Source organism: Magnolia sinica, chromosome 5 (genome assembly GCF_029962835.1).
Source record: "Magnolia sinica isolate HGM2019 chromosome 5, MsV1, whole genome shotgun sequence".
Taxonomy (NCBI): domain Eukaryota; kingdom Viridiplantae; phylum Streptophyta; class Magnoliopsida; order Magnoliales; family Magnoliaceae; genus Magnolia; species Magnolia sinica.
Window position 1 is genome coordinate 12,347,272 of NC_080577.1, and position 14,778 is coordinate 12,362,049.

At 41.5% G+C, this 14,778-nt stretch overlaps 2 protein-coding genes across 2 annotated transcripts; both read right to left on the minus strand.

The window, feature by feature from the left end:
* Positions 1-888: 888 nt before the first annotated feature.
* On the minus strand, positions 889-1,718 carry LOC131245469 (putative germin-like protein 2-1). Its single transcript, XM_058244958.1, has 2 exons — positions 1,607-1,718; positions 889-1,436 (listed from the first exon to the last, which is right to left on the minus strand). The coding sequence occupies exons 1-2, from the start codon at positions 1,716-1,718 to the stop codon at positions 889-891; spliced, it is 660 nt and encodes a 219-aa protein (XP_058100941.1).
* A 4,311-nt stretch (positions 1,719-6,029) lies between these two features.
* On the minus strand, positions 6,030-7,022 carry LOC131245467 (putative germin-like protein 2-1). The gene is made up of 2 exons (XM_058244956.1): positions 6,850-7,022; positions 6,030-6,685 (listed from the first exon to the last, which is right to left on the minus strand). The coding sequence occupies exons 1-2, from the start codon at positions 6,959-6,961 to the stop codon at positions 6,138-6,140; spliced, it is 660 nt and encodes a 219-aa protein (XP_058100939.1). The 5' UTR covers positions 6,962-7,022; the 3' UTR covers positions 6,030-6,137.
* Between the last annotated feature and the right edge of the window lie 7,756 nt (positions 7,023-14,778).

The window sequence follows — 14,778 nt, forward strand, 5'->3', positions numbered from 1 at the left end:
AGATTTTTCTGCTGTGGCTGGGAAGTTTTTAACTACTAGTGTGGCTGCTAGTTTGGGTCTTTGGATTTGAAGACAGCAACTTGCCTTTTCATATCACGATAAGGAGTCGTCTCTGCTATCTGCGTGGTGGCAGCTTGCAATCTCATCGAAGGGAGGAGGGGTTGTTGCAATTGTGTTGGTTTTTGCTAGTTTGGAATGGCCGATTGTTGCTCTTCAGGGTGGGAGCTGGCTTGTTGAAGCTGGTCTGGATTGTTTGGGTCGATCATGATGGAGGTTTCTTCGAGAAAAAAAAAAGGTAAAATGGACGTTGGCACATCCACGCTAATTCTACAACTTTGAAAGTATAGAGCATCTTTCACCCAAGCACCTTGGTTTAGAAATGGTCTCTTAAAACACGTTTGAAAGTTGTTAGGTTGTAATTAACCTCGCCCATCTCCGGCACAACAAGTGGACCAGTTAAAACCCACCACGTTGGGTCACCAAGGACGTCTGTCGGGGAGGGGTCAACATGCAATCCCCATATGAAGAGGTACAATAGGTAGATGATTTACATATAATACTTTATTTTCTTCCTTCCTTACCAAAGTTAATGCTTCTTTTTAACGCTTCTTCACTTAATTTGAAACAAAATGATCAATCGAAGACTGTCGAAGTTGCTATATCGTATTCATTAACAAACTTCGTGAACCATGCAAGCACAGAGAGAGAGAGAGAGAGAGAGAGAGAGAGAGAGAGAGCATGCTAAAATCCACGAGAATCGAAAGAAAACAGAAGACAATAAAAACAAATATGATGCACTTCCATTTTTTTCAAACATTTACTTGAGTAAAGAACTATATCTGGATACACCACAAATTAATGAGGGAGTTTACTCTAAGAGGGCATGCTCTAGTTTTTCATTGCAAACTGCGATTGGAGATAATCAATTACTTTCTTATCAACTTGGAATGCCTTGGCAAGAACATCATCCGAGATGGGCGGATTTGATCCAAACACAGCATTCGCAATGGTGATGGTTCCAGGGTTCTGGCTGCTCAGTCCTGCAATGGCAATGGCATTGGTTTTGCCTATGTTGAACTGGAAGTGAATGAGGCCTACTGGGAAGACAAACACATCGCCCTTCTGAAGGATCTTTGTTATGAGGCGATTGTCAGTGTTGGAAGTGACGAATCCGATGTATAGGGTGCCCTCCAATACTGTTAGGATCTCTGTGGCCCGCGGGTGCGTGTGGGGTGGATTGAGACCATAGGGTGCATAATCTATCCGAACTAGGGAGACGCCGAGGGTGTTGAGTCCTGGTATCTGGGCTACATTCACTTGGGTCACATTGGACCCGACCTTGTTATCTGTGTTGCCTGGTTTGTCCAGTCCCATGAAGAAGAAATCATCAGCTCGAACTTCCTTTGGGTCCTTGCACACAAATCCATTCACCAACACTGCCATCATATAATACAAAAGAGATTGTGAGCAGTATATTCTTTCAAGACCTATTAAACCAACATAAAAGTGGTGTGTGCCACCCATCACATGAATCCTTTTACGTGGATTGCATTTCTATGAAACATTTGCAGCATTGATGCAATTACTTGACATGGAGTGAACATACCTTCCTCGTTTTTCACAGCGACGCAGAAATCCTGTAAAGGGCTGGGCTCAAATGCAGAGACCAACGAGAAACTGAATGCAAGGAATGCTAGGAGAAGAAAGCCAGTAGTCATCTTGAAAATATCTGGTAGTGTGTATGTATGTATGCTAGGAAAACCTAAATCTTATAATTACGAGTGTTTTTTGGCTGTGGGTTTTGTAAGAAGATTAAGCTAGTATTTATAGAGTTAAGGAAATGTTAATCACTGAAATGGTCTTATTACGTTAGAAACAATAAAGGTTTATTTATTATTATTATTTCAAATCCAAGACTTATTCCTGGTCTCTGTACAAGAAGGAATTAGTTGACTAAGTTGCTTGTAAAAGATATAGTCATTTGTTTACTAAGTCTAGATTTCATATATGCTAACCACTCCGATTCGACTACGAGACATGCAAAGTAAATGAGAAGAGATATGCTAAGCTCAGTCGTCCTGTGATATCTCATGCTATGGTCGTGAATGGGTCCCGGTATGATGTCTGCCATCGTATGAACAACGTGAGGTTGGGTCAAGTGCAAGCTGCAGTGGACCACCATGATAAAAGGTGGGCCCACCTGGATCTCAGCTCATTCTGGGGGAACTAAAATATTGCTCAATTTGTAATTTTGTATCACCAAAAGTAGAAAATAAGGATGATGCATGAAAAAAACAAAGGGTATTAATATCCTTTATAACTTTGTTTTTTGGCCGAACGGCAGATAAGAGGACTTTGCAGGCCTCGTTATTAGAAAAACATTGATTCTCTTGCACATGAGCACAGAAATAGTACTCTTACAAGTGGCATACGAGTATGTTAAATGTACAGTCAAGATCATGTCCCAAATATATGTGGGTCATGCTAAAATCAATCCACTCAACATGGACGTAGAGGGATTATCCATGACATCTAATGGCTTTTCAAAACAGCAGATAGTCGGACAGCCCAAATTCAACTAACAAATATCCATTAGTCTATGATCGAATGATTCCACCTTCCCTTTTTTAAAAAAAGTTAAAAAATGCCAAAAACATCGCAAGCAACTAACCTGTAGAACTGAAAATTTTTGTAATCACAGTTGCTGATGAATCAGGAATCATTCGACCAGTATAGGTTGAACTCACTCGCAACCAAAAATGAATCACACAACTCCCTCTTCTAACAGAAATTTGTAAGTAATAATATATTTTTTATAAATTAAATAATAGAATTCATTCTCATTACAAAGGAGTTCTTATATATTTAAACTAATTCCAAAAACATCTCATAAACACATTAATAACAACCAAGAGTTTCCAGTGCATTAAACATTTTTCTTACCCAAAAACACAAGCTTCAAAATCATGCAAAATACCTTTTCAAGAAATGTTTCAATTTCAAATTCTTCCTTATTTTATGCATGTTATGGGATCTCAAAGCCATGCATTATGAATGCATCTGGGCTAGAAATAATAGACTAGATTTCTTGGCTTAGGCCTGATTCATGGGCTAGGCTTTTCTCTTGAATCGAGCTAATGAATGTGCATAGTAACTGTTGCTTTTGTCAATTGAATTTCTGTTGAAATATTGTACATTTTCTGGGCGTGCATGCATGGAGCATAACTCACTCTCAATCAAGGTCTTTTCTAAGCCCATGCACACAGGCGTCTACAAGCCAGTTAATACACTAGCTGCCTCATATGCCAGTGTAGCAGAGAGGTGAAATTTCTAATTAACCTACTCATCAGGTGGACCTCACTGTGTAAATGCTACCCTTCAACGATAAGGGTGGTGCATCAAGAAGGGACCCATATGCAACGCTTGTAAGATAAGCCTATTGTACAAACCTTGCTGAGGAGTGTCAGGGAGTGGATTAGGTGCGGCCCACGTTGATGTGTATTGTATATCCACGCCATCCATCCGTTTTCAAAGCAATTTAGGGCACAATCCAAAAAATGAAGCAGATCCAAATCTTAGGTGGACCACGCTGCAGGAAACAATGGGAATTGACCATTAAAATGAGCTAGCAAAACGGATGAACGGCATGGATATACAATACATACATTAAGGTGGGCCCCAGGGTCAGGGCCTAACTGTGTTGGGTGAGTCTGGGGCTGCACGTAATCTGGCCCCACTGCATCGGAACTGGGTACTTCTAAAATACGCTTATATATCATGCGCGTGGTCTAATCCAGCACCCTTTGTTTCATCATATGAATGCGCATGGTCTGCATTTCGACAGGCCTATTTTCGGGCCATCCATGAACCCTGCGAGGAGGTTGGCCCCCATGGATCATAGCCGACCGTTATGAGGGCACATGGGTCTACATTGTGGAGCCCATCTGTGGGATGGTGTTGGGTGGGCGGGCTTATAACCTTATCCTCGTCACCAACAAGCCCTTGCGTAAGATCACCAAGAGAGAATTAAAATAATAATGGCTCCAACTGAATAGAAAATAGATATTGATAGGGAGTCTATCCAAGAGATACAATAGGTAGATGATTTACATATAATATTACTTTATTTTCTTCCTTCCACTAAACCAAAATTACTGTTAAGGAACGGCTATAGTTTTGGTTCAGAAACGGTTTTAAGCCCTTTCTAATACAGAAACGGTTTCGAACCGTAACTGAGTGCAGAGATAGAGAACTTTTCTAAACGCTTGAATTAAGATCAGGCGCACCATGATGTTTACGAGAGATCCACGCCGTGCATCTGTTTTGAGAGATCATTTTAGAGCATTAGGCTAAGATTGAGTTGGATCGAAAATTCAAGTGGGCCTCACGGAAGGAAATGTGGGGATTGAGTGACCACTGTTTGAAACATTCGTACGGCCACCAAGGTGATTAGTCAGGAACAAAAAAAAAAAAAAAGAAACCCTACGGACCTCTCTCTCTCTCTCTCTCTCTCTCTCTCTCTCACGAACCGTCTCCTCTCCAAAACCTCCCCTCACGAATCGTCAAATATTTCCTTCAGCGCCTCCTCTCTGCATCCCGCTTGCAGAAGAAACCCTAGAAATCTAGGTCTTACCACTATTCCCTTCTATATGCACTGGATTCAGGGCATTCTCTTCCTCCAATCAAATAGACCAAAGCCTTAGAATCAATCCTTCTAGAAATCAGCAACGCAAAACTAGAGAAAATCACGAGCACTAATGAGATCATCCTGTGCATTATGAAGTCGATATGGTATCGTGGCGCGCTCGGAGAATCCAAGCTTGGGCATTGGTTGCTGCCGAACTTTGAAACCATGTGAACGGTACATCACCTATAGAATGTTCAGTTTCAATGTCTTTTATTATTATTATTATTATATATGAATGAATTAATAAATATGTATGCAAGGTGTGAGGATTTGGCACAAGCCCATAAGCTATTCGACAATATGCCTGACAGGAACATTGTCTCTTGGACTGCATTTTTTAAAAAAATATTTCTATGGTGTGGGCCATGTGATGGTTGGATAGGCTTGATTTTCTTACGTGGCTCACAGCTGGCCATTGTTTTCTACAATATGCAGGGGGGTGGTAGCATGGCATGCAACCCATTCAACTATGACGTGGGCAGAGTGCACTCTAGATGCTTGTAAAAATGCCATAGTGAATGGGGAGGTGGAAAAGAATACAGAATGTAGTCCAAATAGAAATGAGACAGTCTCAAGATTGACATTCCTAGAATCCTGAAAAAGAAGTCTCTGATTGCTGCTATGGAAGCTGCAGATGTGAAGAACAAGTGGGAGAACAGCTGATGGGGCCGAAAGCTGATCGTGCAGAAGAGGAGCTTCTCTCAATGACTTCGATAGGTTCAAGGTTATGCTGAGTTGGTGCAATCAGGCAAGAACTCGCTAAGCTGAAAAAACGGGCTGTAGCTTAAATAAAATCTCTCAAGACTCCCTTGATTTTTGTTACAGATCTGTCGTAGTTGTAATTTTGGTACTGTTATTTCCATTAAGTTTTGTTTTAAGTGCGATTAGGTTTCACCTTTTTCTGTCCGACGGTATTTGAAGTAATCTTTGAGAGACTTGCATTTAAAGGTCAAGTGCAATGCACTGTGTTGATTTTTAAAAAAAAAAAAGGAAGAAGAAGAAATGAGACAGTAGCAGATACTGTTCTTAATTCCTTTCCCAAGCTAACGCTTATTTTTAATGCTTCTTCACTTAATTTGAAGTGAAATGATCAATTGAAGACTGTCGAAGTTGCTATATTATATTCATTACATCTTAACTAAATTTGTGAACCATTCAAGGAGAGAGAGAGAGAGAGAGAGAGAGAGAGATTACATAACGTACTAAAATCCACGAGAAACCATTAAACAGAAAGAGAGAGAGAGAGAGAGAGAGAGAGAGAGAGAGAGAGAGAGAGAGAGAGATTACATAACGTACTAAAATCCACGAGAAACCATTAAACAGAAACAAAACAAAAGACATTAAAACAAATACGATGCACTTCCATTTTATTCAAACATTGACGTAAGTAAAGAACTATATCTGGATACACCACATATTAATGATGGAGTTTACTGTAAGGGGGCATGCTCTAGTTTTTCATTGCAAACTGTGATTGGAGATAATCAACTATTTTCTTGTCAACTTGGAATGCCTTGGCAAGAACATCATCTGAGATGGGCGGATTCGATCCAAACACAGCTTTTGCAATGGTGATGGTTCCTGGGTTCTGGCTGCCAAATCCTGCAATGGCTATGGCATTGGTGTCGCCGATGTTAAACTGGAAGTGAATGAGGCCTTCTGGGAAGACAAACACATCGCCTTTATGAAGGGTCTTTGTTATGAAGCGATTTTCAGTGTTAGAAGTGACGAATCCGACGTAGAGGGTGCCCTCCAATACTGTTAGGATCTCTGTGGCCCGCGGGTGTGTGTGGGGTGGATTGAGACCATAGGGTGCAAAATCTATCCGAGCCAGGGATACGCCGAGGGTGTTGAGTCCAGGTATCTGGGCTACATTCGCTGGGGTCACAACAGACCCAACCTTATTATCCGTGTTGCCTGGTTTGTCCAGTCCCATGAAGAAGAAATCATCAGCTTGAACTTCCTTTGGGTCCTTGCACACAAATCCATTCACCAACACTGCCATCATATAATACAAAAAAAGAGATTGTAAGCAGTATATTCTTTCAAGACCTATTAAACCAACATAAAGGCGACCCATCACATGAATCCTTTCAAGTGGATTACATTTCTATGAAACATTTGCAGCATTGATGCAATTACTTGACATGGAGTGAACATACCTTCGCTGTTGTTCAAAGCAACGCAGAAATCCTGTAAAGGGCTGGGGTCGGATGCAGCGGCAAATGAGAAACTGAATGCAAGGAATGTTAGGAGAAGGAAGCCAGTGGTCATCTTGAAAATATCTGGGAATGTTTATGTATGTAAGCTAGGAAACCCTGAATCTTATAATGAGTGTTTTTTGGCTGTGGGTTTTGTAAGAAGATTTAGTATTTATAGAGTTAAGGAAATGTTAATTACTGAAATGGTTTTATTACTTTAGAAGCAATGAATGTTTATTTATTGTTATTTTTTCAAATCCAAGACTTGTTCCTGGTGACTCTGTATAAGAAGGAATTGGTTGAGTCAGTTGCTTCTAGAAAATATAGTCATTTGCTTGCCAAGTCTGGATTTCATATATACTAACCACTCCGACTCGAATACGAGAGGGATGTAAAATAAGTGAGAAGAAATATGCTAAGGTCTGTCGTGCTGTGACGTCTCATCATATGGTCGAGAATGGGTCCGGATTTTGCTTCAGAGTGGATTAGGCGGTACCTGGGTAACATGTTAATGGGTGATACCCTGACCGTATGGGGCTACATTGATGAATTTGTTGCATATCCATGTTGTCCATCTGTTTTTTCATCACATTTTAAGACCTGATCCTACAATTTAAGTAGATTCAAATTTCAGGTGGACCACACTACAGGAAACTATGGTGATTGACCATTAAAACTTATTGGGGCCATATAAGTTTTGGATGAAGCTGATCTTTGTAATTTGCTCTTCACCAAGGTCTGTTTGACCATATCAACAGGTTGGATGACAAATAAACAAAACGGTTGTCCCGGTGCGCCATAGGTAGTTTTCATGGTGGGCATTCAATCACCACTGTTTCTTGTGTTGGGGTCCACCAGAGATTTGGACCTGATTAAGTTTTAGGAAAACATCCTAAAATGATCTAGAAAAATGATGGACGGCATGGATATACAACACATTCATGAAGGTGGGCTCCACAGTCAGGGTAACATCCACTAACGCGTTACCAGTAACACCTAATCCGCTCACGATGGCCTCTCTACTAATCATCGTTCATGAGATATCCCTTATTGCATGACTGGAAGTATTCAATCGAAGATAAGAAAACTCACCAAAGCACTAAAGCGCGGTAAAGGCAATGGTGGGCCCATCTACTTGGTTACAGTATAGTATGTGATGCTCTGCATATAATAAATCGTCCGATGTATATGAACTGTCCACCTAAAGTCGTGTAGGCCATGGATGAGAAATGGACCATCAATGTGGATGGCCCATGGCTCAACAAGCACACCAATCAGACAATCCTACCCGTTGCTTTCCGGCACTTCCCTAAACCTGACATGGTCTGATCCCGCCCTATGTGACTCACCATCATTAAAATGTTATTTGTATATGAGATTTTGTATTGTCAATATTTCAAGTCGTAGCTTAAATATTGGCTCAGATGTTGGGTTCGACCCTTGCTAGCAGAACGGCTCACTTATTATTTGATTGAAGATAGAAGCATTTTCCAGGAACGATTCCAGCAGGATCAAACTTTCTATTAGATAAAATTTTCAAAACGATGGTAAGCTCGCATTCACGGGACGAGGTCAGGTGTTGTGTTTCCCGGACTGTGGGCCCATCTTGATATATGTGTTGTATATCCACACTATGTATCAGCTTTTACAGCTCATTTTAAGTAATGCTCCTGTTTCCCTGACTGTGAGATGAACGGGGCATGCCTTAGGATTGGAGCCTTCTATGAATTCTTCTTTCTCATCTCGTTTTTCCAATTCAATGCAAGCTTTTTTCAGGTATTAGGCTAGGGTCGGGCCTATACAAGCATTTTGGATCGGGCTCAGGCCAAACCATTTTGGCCCGTTATGGGCCAGGCCGGGTTTTAAGTATAATTACGTTCAACAATATGCATTGATAAGGGACCCATTAGCAATCTTTGTAAAATAAGTTTATTGTAATAAAATAATAATAATAATAATAAATCTTAATGTGCAAATCATGCGGAGGAGGATACCACATCAGAGCTGCGTACCTCTAAAAAAAAGTATCATGCGCATGTTCTAGGCCAACACCTTTTGTCTTTTCATACCAATTCGTATTATCAGCTCAAGTTAATACACACACACACACACACACACGGAAACGCTCACCTGCGAACTAGTTCGTACGTACTATGTACGAACTTTTTTTGAGAACCCATCATACGTGATGTGGATCCAAAATCTGAACCGTTCATGTGAAGCAGCACCTCCTGAAACCCCCCAGGCCCAAGTTTTACTTTGATTTAAGACTTTGATGGGCCATGAGAAATGAAAACAGTTTCCTCCCTTGATTTGCATTTCTCTTTTCTATGGCCCACCAGAATATTAGATCGGGGTGAAAATTTGTCTTTTTGGGTTTTATGTGATTCCGCATCACATGGACCGTTCAGATTAGACACCCATGGCATGTGTGCAAAGTTGCTCACGTGCGTAGGTGCGCAGGGGAGCATGACATATATATATATATATATATGGTCTGTCCGCCATTTTGACAGGCCTATTTCCAGGGCATCCATGAACCATGTGAGGAATTGGGCCCAGTGATCATTTGGGCCTGTATTGTGGGGTCCATCTGTGGAACGGTGTTGGGTGCGTGGGTTTATAACCTCATCCGCTTTACCAACAAGCCCTTGAGTGAGATTACCAAGAGCTCTTCTTTGTTGAAATTCTTTTAAGTTCAAGGAGAAATGGCTCCAACTGAACAGGAAATAGATATTGACAGGGAAACCATCTAATAGACCCTTATTTTTCATGACACATCCCCCTTCCCTCTCTCTCTCCGTCGAAAAACTAGTGGGGCTCACTATGTTGTTTGTGACAAATCTACCCCGTCCACAGTTTTGCCATTATATCTCTCTCTTTCCAATTTCTTAAACCCCACCGTTGAAAAAAATCATGGAGCCCACCATGATGTTTTTGAGAAATCCATTCCGTCTACCAGTTTTGCCAGATCTTTTTAGTGCAGTGCCTAAACCAAAAAATGAGCTAGATCCAAAAATCAAGTGGGCCACACAGCAGGACAGCAGATATTGAATGCCCATAGTTGAAACAATCATGGGACCAACATTTTGTTTTTGAGAATCCACCACATCCATCAGTTTTACAATCATTTTAAGGCATGAACCAAAAAATAAGCAGATCCAAAGCTCAAGTGGGCCACATGGCAGGAAACAAAAGCCTACCGTTGAAACTCTCCTCTATTATCTGATTTCAGGGACCAGACAACTCACGGCCCACCTTGATGTTTGTGACAAATCCATCCTGTCCACCAATTTTGATATATCATTTCGAAGGTGAGCCAAAAATTGAAGCAAATCCAAAACTCAAGTAGGTCACATGCTAGGAAACAGGGGTTATTGAATGCCTACCATTAACACACTCGTGGGTCACAAAAGTTTTGGATCAGGTTACTATTTTATTGTTTTCAGTTCATCCCAGAGGGAAGACCTCATGAACAGTTTGGATAAACATTACGGTGGACCCTTGGAAGGTTTCAACGGTAAGATCAATCCCCTCCCCGCTTTTACTGCCGTGTTGCCCAATTGAGCTTTGTATCTGCCTCATTTTTTATTTTTTTTATTTTGGCTCACCACCTAAATTGATATGGCAAAACTGATGGACGAGGTGGATTCGAAACAAACGTCATGAGGGTGGCCCAACCTAGCTTCCACAGTAGAATGAAAAGACCCACAAATGGACATTAGTGATCCAAAGGGCATCCCTTAGACACAATCATGTAGATAAGTGAGTTTTAAGAAACGATAAATTACAAACCGTAAACAAAGCAAGGAAAACAGAAGAAAATGCACGTCTAACTACCCATTTGGAAGTCCCCAGAAATTTCAACTGTTTGTGCAGTTTCAACAGAACTAAACCCACTTGCGTTTGGGCTAAGTGGGAAACCGGAACCACACCCAGTCCATTGCAAATCATGGAGCATCCAAACAATCTCCTAACATAAAACGAGGTATTGGTGCTTTTTTATTTTTTAAACCTCTCAAGGCATGGATCAATTTCTGCTCATATCAAATGAGATCAGGTATAGGTTTTCTTGTTGAGGACTCTGCCTCTTCTTCCTTACTCTGGAGAGACACCCATGAATCCATCCGTGGCCCTTCCATTGAAATGCTATGAATTTGGCTGTCCTGAGAGAGCGCCTCAAAGGACTTAAACCTCCAACCGTCGCTCAATGAAGCAGGCTTCATGGTCGGGGCTTGGATGACAATCTGTCCCTCAAGTATGCTAACCACAGAAGACATGATGGGCCTGAGAGAAGGAGATGGGTTGGTGCAAAGAAGAGCCAAGTTCAACATCCCCAATGCCTCTTCTTTTGAGTAGTCTGATCTCAGGACTGGATCAACGAGTTCCAAGAGGCTTCCCTTCTCAAAGAGTACATAGGCCTGCAATTTCCACACAGGATAACATTACTATCATTTGATGATTATTTTCGTTTTAGTTAAGCAGAAACCACGTAGACGTTGCAGAGACGCAATTCGGTATGTTTCACATGTTCCTGTATTTCTCTTTCTTTTACTTAAGCATTTGCTGGTAAATATATAGACATTTTACAAGGTATTTCGGTCATTCATTTAACTAACTTGTGTATGACTATTGGGCTAACCATGCCCAACCTACAAAATGCTTCATGTGATTGAAATCTCTAGGATGTTGCAATTTCCGAACATTATCTAAGGACCCACCTGACAAGTTTCCGATGCCAGATGTCTTCAATCTGACTGAGATCAAGGATCGGTCGATGCCATCAACATCACTTGATGCCATCAAGAAAATCCGGAAAAATCTCTGCTAGACAGTTTTGGAGTTACTACTCAATGCCGGTCAAACCTTTATTTGCTTTTCTTTACTATTTTTTTAGGATATTTTCATGGGAAACCTTAGATTGAGCTAGTGACCTTGAAATTACTGCATCTTAACTAGTAGAACTGTAAGAATTTTATAATGTGGGTTTTATTGATCAACGGTCTGGATTCCCCTTAGGGTTGGATAGTGTGATAGGGAATACCAGTGGACCTCACTCAATTGTGATACATCTAAAATTGTGTAAGGAGTGGTTTGGTTTGCTACAACTCTATCACACACAGCGTTTAAATTGGACTAGGATTACCAAATTCGTATGAAGCCTTAGGGAGAGGAGTTCTGATGGTTCCAAATTCCTCAAGCCTCTGAACTATATAAACAGTGCTGGCTCCCCAAGCCTAGCATACAACAAAAGCTTCTATTCCCAATCAGGTACTCATTTATTCAAGTTATTTGATCTCCATATTTGATGTAGAGCAGGTCGTGGACAGTTTCATGGCCAAGATGGATCAGAAAAGGCCCGGTTGACGACAGAAGTGATCCGGACCATGGCCAAGATGGATCAGAAGAGGCCAGGTCGACGACTTAAAATATATGATTTTGGGGTAGAACGAGCTACTTTAGCCAACCAACCCTGCTACGCCAGGTTACGCAGCCCGGAATTGCGAAAAACCCCTTGATCGACGGTCGTTTCCCTGTTTTAATTTCGTTTTTACTATAAATAGTAAGTTTTAGTTTGATTATAACTCTTCAACCATTGGACTTTAGGAGTTGCACCCAACGTGAAAAGAGCTTAGAATAATTAGGAGAACGGTTTGGTGAAGCCAAATAGGACACTATTTTTGGCCGAAAACCTTGCGCACTAGTAGACATCACGACCGTCTACAAATAGTAAGTTTACTATTTATAGTAAGTCGCGGATTCTACGAGTTTTAGTTGTAGTTTGATTCTGATTTCTTTTCCATTGCTTGGTACCCCTATTTAAAGGGATTTGAACTCGTTTTTATGAATCAATTAATCAATTTCGAATTTATTAGAATTTATTTCTATTTTCTGCTTTCTTTTCTCGTGGATTCGAGAAGTCTCTGTGAGGAGTCCAGAGAAGCTCCGTGGATTCGGAGTAGTTATCCTCATCACGTTCATCCCTGCGTCAATTGATATCAAAGCGAGGATTCTCCTCGGGCCGATGGCAAACAATGAAGGTATGAATCAAAATCCTGTAGACGATGATTCGGGGATTCGTTATCTTTCGAAAAGAATGGAAGCTTTCCACCGGCAGAGTCAGTTGACCATGCAAGGGCTGCAGACAACTCTCGACCGTCTTGCGGATGCGCTACTTCTGCCCCGAGCCCTAGGCGGTGCTCCACCACCTTTGGTTGCTCCGCCACCCATGATGGCTCCACCACCCATGGTTGCTATACGATGCAATCCCAATTTTCGTAGAGCACTACCAGTGGCAAACCGTAGGACTACACCAGATGATTCAAGTTCTAGCGATGAGGACCTTAATAAAGGTTTTGCTCGATGACCAATCCATGGAAGTGATCATTTAGATCGTGCTGAAAGAGACTATTGAGGTAAGGCTAAACTTCCTAGTTTTAACGGTTTATTACGTATAGAATATTTTCTTGATTGGCTAGCCGAAGTAGAGAGATATTTTGATTATATGGACGTGCCAGATCATAAAATGGTAAAATTGGTAGCGTTTAAATTAAAATCTGGTGCTTCTGCATGGTGGGAATAATTACAACTCTTACGAACCCTCCAGAATAAAGCGCCCATCTCATCATGGCCACGGATGAGACGTCTTCTTCGATCACGATTTCTCCTCAATGATTATGAGCAGCTATTATTCCAGCAATATCAAAATTGTCGACAAGCAAATCAAACCGTCACAGATTACACTAAAGAATTCCAACGGTTGGCTACATGAAACGATCTGTCAGAATCTGAGTCACAGAAGGTGGCACGATTTATAGGTGAGTTGTGACCGACAATTCAGGACCGAGTTTAGATGTACCCAGTCGGGACTGTGGATGAAGCAGTTTAATTAGAGGGTAGGGCAGAAGCAAAACTTGTAAGATCTCCTGCTTGTTCATATCCTTCAACTCGACCCCCCATGACGGGTCCCATGCAAGATCTAGTGCTGGCATGAGGAAAAGATCCAATAGAAGAATGTCCTCAACCTCCTAAAACTGCAAACCGTGATACGGGGAGCGGCTTATCCAGACCTCAACGTGTAGCACCCACAATAGCGAGTCCAAGTAGGATTTCAAATCCTTATGCTTGGCTAAAGTCGAACAATTGTTACCGTTATGGCCAACCAGGCCACTTATCAAACACTTGTCCTCAACGTCCCGCAGTACACTTAATTATAAACGAAGGGGGCACTGAAAATGAGGTCGCAGAAGAAGACCATGACTTTGATGAATATGAACAAACCACTGAAGAAATAGTAGGTGGCGATGAAGTGATGGGCGAGGATCGTGGTGAATTTCTAGTTGTGAGTCGATTACTGTATGCCCCACGAAAGGAATTACATCCACAGCGACACAATATACTTCGTACTCGGTGTACTGTCAACGGAAAGGTCTATGATGTGATCATAGACAGTGGTAATAGCGAGAACATCATCTCAAGAGTGATGGTGGACAAGTTACAGCTACCAACGACGAAACATCCTTCCCCGTACTCAATTGGCTGGATAAAAAGGGTGAATGAGACCAAGGTAACTAAACAATGCACTATCTTGTTTTCAATTGGTAAAAATTATAAAGATTAAATACTTTGTGAAGTAGTCGACATGAAAACTTGTCATATGCAACTCGGTCGACCCTGGAAGTCGGACCGTGATGCGACCCATCGGGGACGAGATAATGTTTACATATTCGTCAATGATAGTCGAAAAATAATCCTTACCCCTATGGCACCAAAGAACCACCGTGAAGCTTCTAAAGTGGAGGAGAGTTCCCTCTTGACCATTCGGGACTTCATGGAGGAATCCAAGAAAACCGGCGAGGTATACGTCGTAGTGGTGAAGGGCGAGGAAGA

Coding starts and splice junctions, on each gene's coding strand:
- LOC131245469 (XM_058244958.1), bottom strand. CDS start 1,718: ATGACTACTGGCTTTCTTCTCCTAGCATTCCTTGCATTCAGTTTCTCG. Junction 1,437..1,606: donor CGCTGTGAAAAACGAGGAAG/GTATGTTCACTC, acceptor ATATGATGGCAG/TGTTGGTGAATGGATTTGTG.
- LOC131245467 (XM_058244956.1), bottom strand. CDS start 6,961: ATGACCACTGGCTTCCTTCTCCTAACATTCCTTGCATTCAGTTTCTCA. Junction 6,686..6,849: donor TGCTTTGAACAACAGCGAAG/GTATGTTCACTC, acceptor ATATGATGGCAG/TGTTGGTGAATGGATTTGTG.